Here is a 10,902-nt window from a genome sequence, read left to right as displayed (position 1 = left end):
GGTAGAGCTTACAGAGCTGCCGGACCAGGATTTCGGGAAGGAGAGTGATCCCTGTCCTCAGAACAGTCCCCGACAAGACCTGGTGTGGCCCTGGCACAGCAGAAAGGTGAGACAGACCAGGCTGCGTCTTCGAGGAACTGACTCCCTCCGTGCCTCCTGACGTGGTGGCAGACCTAGCAAGAGACTGCAGAAACACCCAAGCCCAAAGGAAAGGAAGATTGCTAGGAGGACCTGCTGTCTCCTTCACTGTAGGTTAAGGAGAGAGCGAGACGTAGACAAGGGTGGCCACAATCAAACCGATGCTGAAGAAGACCTTGAAGATGTGGGGCACGGTGCAGGAGCGGGCAGGACGGTCCCTGGCTCTGGTTTGCAGGGGCCTGACCATGCGCTGGTGCTGGGTGAGGATGGCCTCCCTGGCGCCGGCCCACTGGCCCGGGCCCCGCAGGCGGTACTGGTATGGTGTGCAGGGCCCAAAGGCCACCTCCAGCGCCAGCTTGGGGTCGGTGAGGAAGAGGGTGAGCAGGTTGGGCTTGACCCCCACCTGGCAGGCGAGCTCGTCCATGTAGGGGATGTAATCCACCTGGATGGTGTGCCGCTGGCTCTTCACGTACCTGCGGGCAGGGGGGGCAGGCGGGTTTGGCATAGGAGTGATGGTGGCAGGGGCGATGCCTGCGCAGGGTCCTTACCGCTTGGCCATTTTCTCCTTGGTCTGGGTGATGTCAGCCAGCATGTCGGTGGGTGGTGGCAGGTCATGCAGCCCTGGAGAAGAGGAGGCCATAGCTGGAGTGAAGGCTGTGCTCCCACCATGGTCTGTCTGGCTCTGCAGCCCAGCCTGGCCCCTGCTTGCACGTGGAAGCTTTTGGGGCTTCGAGGATGTGCCACCACGTCAGGAGCAAAGTGGGAGGCATGGGTGAAGAAAGTAACAGCAGGAAAGGAAAGGAAAGGAAAGGAAAGGAAAGGAAAGGAAAGGAAAGGAAAGGAAAGGAAGAAGGTGGTTTGCAGGCAGTGGGATCTGTTAGTGACCTCCACAAGAGAAGATGAGCGTGAGGCTCGTTGCAGAATGCAACGCTGGTTTTTGTCCCCATGAAGAAGTAGAAGGAGGATAAAAAGGTGAGTGGAGGGAGGCAGCATGTGAGGGGATGCCACCATCTGAACAACTCGGCCTTGCCATGGCCAGAGGAGCCCAGCTGTGTCCCCCCAAACTGCCTCACTTACCCTTGAAGACACGCGTGGCCCAGCGACACTGGAGCTCAGAGATGGGCATGATGGCACCCAGAGGCTGGACAAAGCCAATGAAAGCCAGCGTCGGCTTCTCCAGGTCAGGGGGGAACATGAATTTGTAGAGAGGGATCTGGTTCTCCACCACCTTCACACAGCCCTCGAGGAAGGGGAAGGAGAAACTGTATCCCGTGGCGAAGACCACGGCATCGATGTCTTCTCTGGTGCCGTCCTCAAAGATGGCAGATGTCTCCGTGAACTCCTGGATGTTTGGCTTCACCAGTACCCTGCCCGAAATGATGCGGTTGGGCAGGTCGTCATTGACGGTTGGGTGCTGCTGAAGGATCCTGGAAGGCATAGACAGACCTCGTGCGGGGCCTGGGCAGTGGGATGGGCAGCATCGGGGCAGGTACCCAGGGTGCTGCTGGGGTGCTCACCGGTGCTGGGGCTGCAGGCTGTAGAGCGCGTGGTCGAAGCGGGAGTTCACCTTCCACTCCAGGAGGAAATTGACAGCATTTGGAGGCAGCAGGCTATGGAGGAGCTGCATGAAGCGGCTGACATAGGAGAAGTCGAAGGGGTACCCACCGTCCACCACCCGGTGCAGCACCCAGGTCCCGCGCTTGGTGCTGAGGAAGACCTGGGAGAAAGGAGACGTGGCGGCATGGCAGCATCCTTGGGACCGGACTGGGCCCCCGCCGTGCTCCTCGGACAGGGATGCTGGCACAGCTGCTGGGACCACAACAGCCACCCCGTCGAGAGGGGACAGGGTGCTTGTGGCATGTGCTGGAGGGAGGGGAGCCCACAGGGGATGGCGGAGGGTTGCTCGGTGCCCTCCGGGGTCCGAATAACAAGCACCCCAGCCCGGGCGGCTCTCCCAGCACACCTGCTCGGCTGCGTGGCTCAGCTCCACTGCGATGTCGATGCCTGAATTCCCGGTGCCAACCACGACCACCCGCTTCCCCACAAAGGACTGTGGGCTCTTGTAGTCCCGGCTGTGCAGGTACGAGCCCTCAAACTTTTCCAGCCCTGGAAGAGAGAGGGGAGCTGTGCCGGGCAGGGACGTTGGGCAGGGGGTGGCTGTACTCCTGCTCAGACTGGTGGGGTGCTTTGGGAACAGGCTGCGACCAGCGTGACCCGTGGCAGCGATGCAGCCCTGGGATGGTGCCCAGAGAGGCGGTAGCACTTCCAGCCTGGGAGATGCTGAGTGTGGCCCTCAGCATCCTGCTCTGGCTTTGGGGCTGGCCTGGCTTGGAGCAGGGCTTGGGCTGGAGACCTCCATGCTCTCATCCCGAAATCCTCCTGCAGTTCCTCCCTGGTGCTAGGTGCTAGGGGCAGAGGAGCAGCTGGGGTCTGTGCCATCCTGCCAGACCCTGGTGATGGTGTGCTCCAGCCCATTCCCCACCCAAAGAGGGTCTCCACAGCTGAAAGCCCTCCAGGCATTTTTGCCTGTCACCCAGAGGAGAAGGCCACCACCAGCGCCGAGCTCTCAGGCCTTGCTGGGAGCTGGAGAGCCCAGCAGGTACATGGCAAGCAGATCAGGGAGCCTGTGTCTTGTGGGAGAGGTGAGCTGGCAGCGGTGGCACCTGCCAGCAGGGCACATTGGTCAGGTGCTGATGGCATGGCAGGAGCCACCAAGGACAGACCACCAAGACAGGTGGGACAGCAGCATGCTCGTGCAATCCCACCAGCTGTGTTAACCTGTGGAGGCATTTTTGGCAGCAGCCAGAGTGGGGTGGGGGGCTAAGCCAGGGAGGAGGGTGCTCCCAGGGGTGTCCAGGCGCAGGCGAGCAGCCCGCGGGGCGGTACCTGGGAAGGTGCTCAGCGGGAGGTGTGCCTCGGTGTGGTGCCCGGTGCACACCAGCACGGCGTCGAAGACGGCCGCCTCCTGCTTCCCCTCGCTCTCCGTCACCACCTCCCACTGGCCCGTGGCGGCGAAGTCGGGGCGCTTGGACACGCGGCACACGCTGGTCTGGGTGCGGGGGGAGCGGGCGTCAGGCACCCTGCGCCCCCCGGCCCCACTGCCACCACCCCCCAGACCCCCAGGCTCTCACCCTGAAGCGGACGTGGTGGAGCAGGTCGAAGTGCTGGGCGTACATGCGGAAGTACTCCATGATCTTGGAGTTGTGCATGTAGTTGGGGAAGTCGTCGGGGATGGGGAAGTCACTGAAGCACATCATCTCCTTGGAGGTGTTGATGATGACGGAGCGGTAGATGCTGGCGCGGCCCTCCTCGGGGTGCTCCTGCGGGAGCAGGGCACGGCTTGGCGCTGGCGTGGGAAGCTGGGGCTGTGGCTTTGCAGTGGGCACCTGCCTGCCCTGCCTGGGCCCTCGCCGTGCCCGTGGATGCAGGATTAAGCCACAGGTGGTTGTAGCACCAGTTCCTGTGCCCAGCACCTTCCCGCAGGTGCCACTGCCCGCCCCGCAGAATGGGGGAGAGGAAGCTCTGGGTTGGTGGGGGCCATGCAGGGGTGACAGCGGGTTGCGGAGGCTTGTGCCTCAGTTTCCCCACTCCCAGACCCGATGAGGCGGTGCGTTCCCAAAGCTGCCCATGGTGCCATTGCCCAGGTTGCCACATTGGGTTTGCCAGGTGCTGAGCCAGCTCTGGCTGAGCGGCCGCTCCTGCTCACCCGGTCTGTGCCCTGGCAGCCGGGTGCTGCTGCCCTGGCTCTGCCCCACCAGCCCCAGTTCTGACCCACCATGGGCAGAACCAGCAGACGGTAACTGAGCTACCCCAAACCCCGTGCTGGCATGGTGACTACCCGTTCTCCCACCCGTTTATCAGGGCATGGTGGCGAAGCTTCTCTTCTTGTCGGTGGGTCCCTGGAGGAAAAGTCATCAGGCTCATTAGTTGGGGGCAGAAACAAGCTCCAGGGCTTCCACCGAGGCAGGGAGAGCCAAGGCACAGAGAACTCAGTGCCTCTGCGTGGGCGGGTGGCACAGAAGCAGGGAGAGGAGCAACGGGGACTTCCAGGAAGGGGCTGGGCAGGACAGGGACTGGGACAGCCAGCAGGTAAGATGGGACCAGGATGGGTTGGAAAGGGCTAGAGGGGACGAGGAGCAAAGCAGTGAGGGAAGAGATGGATGAGAGCGGGAAGGGGCAAGGCTGAGCTGGGGGAGTGAACCCTGGGATAGAGTCTTTGGGGAGGGTCTGTCCTGCTGCTGGGGGGATGGAGACGGGTCCTGTGTGGCCAGCGCACCAGCTGGCACCACGGGGACCTCCCGCTGCTGCAGCAGCCCTTCTTTCCTGTGGTTTTCCCTGGAAACCCGCCTGCCGCACACACGCAAAGCCGGGGAGCGGTGCTTCGTTAGCTTCCACCGACCGATCCAAACGCCGTCTGGGCTGCTGCTGCGGGGCTTACCTCGAAGCGCCAGAGCCCCCCGATGTCCCCGCTCCTCTCGAAGCAGGTGGGTACCAGCCCCTCATCCAGGCAGCATTTCAGGGCGCACAGGCCAGAGGCACCGGCACCGATGATGGCCACTCTCTGGGCAGCCATGTTCGGTGGTGGTGGGGATGCTGGGGAAGCCTCGGTGGGGGGAGAAACACGCTCGGGGGGTGCAGAACCTGGTGGGTCACACCAGGGGGATGCGCGGTGCCGCTCGGCTGGGGATGGCCCTCCCTGTGCTTCCCGTGTGTGACTCAGATCAGCTGGGGTGTCGCAAGATGTGTTCCTTCCAGACATGATCTACAGGTTCCCCTCGCTTCCCTGCCACACCTCCTGCCCACGCCTGCCCTCCCCAAGGGGCTCAGTGAGTCCTGTAAGCGCTTAACGATGCAGATGCTGCGCTGGGACTTCCTGGGTGCAGGGGCCAAGATGTGGCCACGCTCCAGATTTCGGCAGGTCGTGGCGTGGAAAACAAACCCGAGGGATGCTCAGGGTGCTGGTGGCCAGCAGCTGTGCTGGCCCTGGTGTGTGATGATCTGGACCCCTGTCACCGCTCCGGGTCCCCAACCCACCCAGCCGTCCTCCGGAGGGGCTGCGTGCAGGTGACGAGGGTGGCACTGAGCCACACCGCTGTGCCAGCTGTGACCCGCTCCAGCGGCGCACACCCTGGGTGAGGCTGTTTTGCTGTGGATAAACACACGTGTGTGCACGCACCCGTGCTGCCGCGGAGCTGGAGCTGCGCCGTTGGCACGAGGCTGATCCCAAACCCGTGCGCGTCCCCCCAGCAGGCAGGGGGACGTGGTGGTGTCAGTGATGGGACGGACGCCTGGCTCTGTTTAACACGCTTTTATCCAGTTAGGAAGTCTGCTGTGCCTTTGCCACTCAGCTCTCGTGTGAGTGTGCCAGTGGGGGCTCAGACGGGTATAGGCAACAGGGAAGCCGGTACATCCCGCTGGGTCAAAGGCGCTGCCCGAGGGGGACTGGATTTTAGCCTGCGCGTGAGCAGGTCTCCTTCTCTGTCCCCAGAGTCAGCTCCCCAGGAGGAGGTGCAGAGGGGGTGCCATGGCGTTATTTTGGCAACTGGGAACACTCCGTGCTCCCGAAGCTCCCAGTGTGGCCGCGGCGAGGCCGTGCCAGGCAGGAGGAGGGCTCCTGCCAGCACTGGGATGCACAGGCTGCCGCATGGCAGGGCAGGGGGTGGCTGGCCAGCCCCCCCGGCACATCACAGAGCCTCCCTTCCCACGCTTGTAGGGCACCTACAAGTAAGCAAAAATAACAGCGAGGACGGCCACAGCCCCAACCACCTTGAAGACGAGGGGCATGGCACGGGCCGATGCTTGCTCCTCCACGTGCCGCGTCTGCAGGGGCTTGATGATGCGCTGGTGCTGGGTGAGGATGGCCTCCCTGGCGCCGGCCCACTGGCCCGGGCCCCGCAGGCGGTACTGGTACGGCGTGCAGGGCCCGAAGGCCACCTCCAGCGCCAGCTTGGGGTCGGTGAGGAAGAGGGTGAGCAGGTTGGGCTTGACCCCCACCTGGCAGGCGAGCTCGTCCATGTAGGGGATGTAATCCACCTGGATGGTGTGCCGCTGGCTCTTCACGTACCTGCGGGCAGGGAGGGCAGGACGGTGCTGGCAGCAGAGCCGGAAGCCGCCCCGTGTACCAGCAAGGTGGCATTGGACGGACTGCCATGGGGAAGGAGCAGCGGGGTGGGGGTCGTGTGGCCGAGCGTATCCCTGCTGTGTTGGCATGGCCAGACATGCCGGGATGCAGCCACAGGACAGGCCGAGTGCCCACGAGCAGCTGTGCCCAAACCGTCCCCCTCCCTGTTCCCAGCAGGGTCTTACTGTTTTGCCCTCGCTTCTCTCTTCTGCTTGATGTCAGCTTCCATGTCGTGCCGCGGAGGCAGCTTGTTCAGCCCTAGGGAGGACAAGCCACAGCACGGGGTTGGTACACCCCGCTGGCGGCCACAGCGGTGCTGCCCTTGCCTGGGTGCTGTGCCCCCGTCGGAACCACTGTGGTGGGTGGTCTGGCACCCGAGGCATGTCTGAGCTCCTCGGGATGGGAAGGAGCAGCCCGTGGGGCTCAGGGTACGGCTGTCCCTGTGCCACTCACCACAGTGGCTGCAAGGTGGCCATGCCACTGCCTGCAGCCAGGATGGCCCAGCCGGATGCTGTCTCCCAAACATGGCCGGGCACCATTTGCCCTGGCTCCAGAGGAGCAGCCACAGAGGGGGTTTGCCTCACTTACCCTTGAAGACACGTGTGGCCCAGCGACACTGGAGCTCAGAGATGGGCATGATGGCACCCAGGGGCTGGACGAGGCCAATGAAAGCCAGTGTCGGCTTCTCCAGGTCAGGGAGGAACATGAATTTGTAGAGAGGGATCTGGTTCTCCACCACCTTCACACAGCCCTCGAGGAAAGGGAAGGAGAAGCTGTATCCCGTGGCGAAGACCACGGCATCGATGTCTTCCCTGGTGCCGTCCTCGAAGATGGCAGATGTCTCTGTGAACTCCTGGACGTTTGGCTTCACCAGCACCCTGCCCGAAATGATGCGGTTGGGCAGGTCGTCGTTGATGGTTAGGTTCTGCTGAAGGATCCTGGAAGGGACAAGGAGCTGTCAGGGCAGTGGGCTGGGGTGTCTCTGCTCCATGTCCTGCTCCAGCCACTGCTCCCTGCTCTGGGGATGCTCATCCCCAGGGATGCTCATTGTCAGTGTGGCTGGTCCCCCAGTGATGCTTGGCAGCTACTGCTGCACTGGTTCCACCAAGGGTCTCTGGAAGCGGTAGTGGCGGCTCCCTCGAGCATTGCCAGGGGACAGCACAGCTCTTAACTGAGTTTCCAGAGCTGGTGCCTTGGCTGCAGCCTAGGCACAGGGAGCGTGGAAATGGCCGAGCAGGGCTGGACACTGGGGGAGGCGGAGGGTCCCTCCTGGGCAGGGGGAGCATTTGCTGGCACCTGTGCTTTGGCTTCAGGCCGTAGTGCGAGTGGTCGAATCTGGCGTTCACCCGCTTCTCTGCGTAGTCGCACACCATGGACGTGCTCAGCACCTTCTTCAGGAATGTCTTCATGCGGGTGGTGAAGATGGTGTCCATGGGGTAGCCCCGATCTCCAACACGGTTGAAGATCCACGCGCCCCGGCGGGTGCTGAGGAAGACCTGGGCAGGGAAGTAAGCATTGCCTCCTGAAGGCTGTGGCGGTCTGGGGAGCTGCCCTGGGGGGGACATGTCCTTGCCCCGAGATCGCTCCTCTTCGTACTGCCCAGGCGCTGGGCGAAGACCCGCATGGCAGAGGGAGCCGGTGGTCGGCACCTAGCAGGGAGAGGGAGGGAAGAGCCGCAGGGGCAGCCCCAGCCGGGGGCTCGGGGCTGGAAACCGGGGTATCCATAGAGATCGAGTCTTGACTGCCACCACTGCTTGGGGGTGGGGTTGGCGGCTCCCGGCACTGCCAAATGCAGTGAGTGCCAGGACGGGGCAGCGGCTGTGCCAGCGCCTTGGTCCTGGGGTCCTTGTGGAGCCGCAGTGTCCCACAGGGGGCTGCCCTGCCCACCAGCACCCCGCTCCTGCTGCTCACTTGCTTGGCTGTTTGGCTGATCTCCACGGCCAGGTCCGACCCCGAATTCCCAATCCCGATGACAACCACCATCTTGTCTGTGAAATCCCGAGCGTCCTTGTAGTCTCGGCTGTGGAGGTAGCGGCCCTTGAACTTCTCAATTCCTGTGGGCAGGGAGGAGGGATGCTTGGCTTGCTGGCGCTGGGCGGGAGGGTTGCCTCCCCAAAAACTGAAGTGGGGATGCTCCCTGTTCCCTACAGACCCCTCCTGGGGAGCTTGGGAGTGCTCCTGGGGTCAAAGCAAGGCAGGGAAATGCTGGGGCTGGGAGGAAGAGCATCAGGGAGAATAGGGACTGCCACGGCCGTGTTTTCTGGGGTCTTTCCTCCTGCCGGGGCGCAGGGCGGTACCTGGGAAGGTGCTCAGCGGGAGGTGTGCCTCAGTGTAGTGGCCGGTGCACACCAGCACGGCGTCGAAGACGGCCGCCTCCTGCTTCCCCTCGCTCTCCGTCACCACCTCCCACTGGCCCGTGACGGCGAAGTCGGGGCGCTTGGACACGCGGCACACGCTGGTCTGGGTGCGGGGGGAGCGGGCGTCAGGCACCCTGCGCCCCCCGGCCCCACTGCCACCACCCCCCAGACCCCCAGGCTCTCACCCTGAAGCGGACGTGGTGGAGCAGGTCGAAGCGCCGGGCGTACATGCGGAAGTACTCCATGATCTTAGAGTTGTGCATGTAGTTGGGGAAGTCGTCGGGGACGGGGAAGTCGCTGAAGCACATCATCTCCTTGGAGGTGTTGATGATGACGGAGCGGTAGATGCTGGCGCGGCCCTCCTCGGGGTGCTCCTGCGGGAGCAGGGCACGGCTTGGCGCTGGCGTGGGAAGCTGGGGCTGTGGCTTTGCAGTGGGCACCTGCCTGCCCTGCCTGGGCCCTCGCCGTGCCCGTGGGTGCAGGATTAAGCCACAGGTGGTTGTAGCACCAGTTCCTGTGCCCAGCACCTTCCCGCAGGTGCCGCTGCCCGCCCCGCAGAATGGGGGAGAGGAAGCTCTGGGTTGGTGGGGGCCATGCAGGGGTGACAGCGGGTTGCGGAGGCTTGTGCTTCAGTTTCCCCACTCCCAGACCCGATGAGGCGGTGCGTTCCCAAAGCTGCCCATGGTGCCATTGCCCAGGTTGCCACATTGGGTCTTACCAGTTGCTGAGCAGCCGCTCCTGCTCACCCGGTCTGTGCCCCGGCAGCCGGGTGCTGCTGCCCTGGCTCTGCCCCACCAGCCCCAGTTCTGACCCACCATGGGCAGAACCAGCAGATGGTAACTGAGCTACCCCAAACCCCGTGCTGGTGTGGTGCCCACCCGCTCTCCCACCCGTTTATCAGGGCATGGTGGTGAGGCTTCTCTTCTTGTGCGTGGGTCCCTGGGGGAAAAGTCATCAGGCTCGTTAGTTGGGGGCAGAAACGAGCTCCAGGGCTTCCACCGAGGCAGGGAGAGCCAAGGCACAGAGCTCTTGGTGCCTCTGAGTGGGTGAGTGGCACAGAAGCAGGGAGAGGAGCAACGGGGACTTCCAGGAAGGGGCTGGGCAGGACAGGGACTGGGACAGCCAGCAGGTAAGATGGGACCAGGATGGGTTGGAAAGGGCTAGAGGGGACGAGGAGCAAAGCTCGGGGGACGAGGGAAGAGATGGATGAGAGCGGGAAGGGGCAAGGCTGAGCTGGGGGAGTGAACCCTGGGGTAGAGTCTTTGGGGAGGGTCTGTCCTGCTGCTGGGGGGATGGAGACGGGTCCTGTGTGGCCAGCGCACCAGCTGGCACCACGGGGACCTCCCGCTGCTGCAGCAGCCCTTCTTTCCTGTGGTTTTCCCTGGAAACCCGCCTGCCGCACACACGCAAAGCCGGGGAGCGGTGCTTCGTTAGCTTCCACCGACCGATCCAAACGCCGTCTGGGCTGCTGCTGCGGGGCTTACCTCGAAGCGCCAGAGCCCCCCGATGTCCCCGCTCCTCTCGAAGCAGGTGGGTACCAGCCCCTCATCCAGGCAGCATTTCAGGGCGCACAGGCCAGAGGCACCGGCACCGATGATGGCCACTCTCTGGGCAGCCATGTTCGGTGGTGGTGGGGATGCTGGGGAAGCCTCGGCGGGGGGAGAAACACGCTCGGGGGGTGCAGAACCTGGTGGGTCACACCAGGGGGATGCGCGGTGCCGCTCGGCTGGGGATGGCCCTCCCTGTGCTTCCCGTGTGTGACTCAGATCAGCTGGGGTGTCGCAAGATGTGTTTCTTCCAGACATGATCTATGGGTTCCCCTCGCTTCCCTGCCACACCTCCTGCCCACGCCTGCCCTCCCCAAGGGGCTCAGTGAGTCCTGTAAGCGCTTAACGATGCAGATGCTGCGCTGGGACTTCCTGGGTGCAGGGGCCAAGATGTGGCCACGCTCCAGATTTCGGCAGGTTGTGGCGTGGAAAACAAACCCGAGGGATGCTCAGGGTGCTGGTGGCCAGCAGCTGTGCTGGCCCTGGTGTGTGATGATCTGGACCCCTGTCACCGCTCCGGGTCCCCAACCCACCCAGCCGTCCTCCGGAGGGGCTGCGTGCAGGTGACGAGGGTGGCACTGAGCCACACCGCTGTGCCAGCTGTGACCCGCTCCAGCGGCGCACACCCTGGGTGAGGCTGTTTTGCTGTGGATAAACACACGTGTGTGTGCACGCACCCGTGCTGCCGCGGAGCTGGAGCTGCGCCGTTGGCACGAGGCTGATCCCAAACCCGTGCGCG

General features: G+C 63.8%; 2 protein-coding genes across 4 annotated transcripts; both read right to left on the bottom strand.

Annotated features, from left to right (window-relative positions):
* Nucleotides 1-253: 253 nt before the first annotated feature.
* LOC137672667 (flavin-containing monooxygenase 5-like) lies at nt 254-4,897 on the bottom strand. 2 transcript variants are annotated; one of them, XM_068417034.1, is made up of 8 exons: nt 4,577-4,897; nt 3,270-3,458; nt 3,025-3,187; nt 2,102-2,244; nt 1,656-1,855; nt 1,216-1,565; nt 687-759; nt 254-611 (listed from the first exon to the last, which is right to left on the bottom strand). In XM_068417034.1, the coding sequence occupies exons 1-8, from the start codon at nt 4,895-4,897 to the stop codon at nt 254-256; spliced, it is 1,797 nt and encodes a 598-aa protein (XP_068273135.1). The 2 variants fall into 2 exon arrangements, with proteins under 2 accessions (XP_068273135.1, XP_068273137.1); XM_068417036.1 differs by having other exon boundaries at nt 687-780; nt 4,577-4,711.
* A 534-nt stretch (nt 4,898-5,431) lies between these two features.
* LOC137672543 (flavin-containing monooxygenase 5-like) lies at nt 5,432-10,604 on the bottom strand. 2 transcript variants are annotated; one of them, XM_068416803.1, is made up of 8 exons: nt 10,101-10,604; nt 8,802-8,990; nt 8,557-8,719; nt 8,171-8,313; nt 7,556-7,755; nt 6,848-7,197; nt 6,445-6,517; nt 5,432-6,202 (listed from the first exon to the last, which is right to left on the bottom strand). In XM_068416803.1, exons 1-8 carry the CDS (start codon nt 10,419-10,421, stop codon nt 5,857-5,859), a joined length of 1,785 nt encoding a protein of 594 aa, XP_068272904.1. In that variant the 5' UTR covers nt 10,422-10,604; the 3' UTR covers nt 5,432-5,856. The 2 variants fall into 2 exon arrangements, with proteins under 2 accessions (XP_068272904.1, XP_068272905.1); XM_068416804.1 differs by having other exon boundaries at nt 6,445-6,528; nt 6,844-7,197; nt 10,101-10,235.
* Between the last annotated feature and the right edge of the window lie 298 nt (nt 10,605-10,902).

The sequence above is a fragment of the Nyctibius grandis genome, chromosome 21 (assembly GCF_013368605.1).
Source record: "Nyctibius grandis isolate bNycGra1 chromosome 21, bNycGra1.pri, whole genome shotgun sequence".
Classification (NCBI taxonomy): domain Eukaryota; kingdom Metazoa; phylum Chordata; class Aves; order Nyctibiiformes; family Nyctibiidae; genus Nyctibius; species Nyctibius grandis.
The sequence above is the reverse complement of the archived record's forward strand: the minus strand, read 5'-3'. Positions and strand labels throughout refer to the sequence as shown.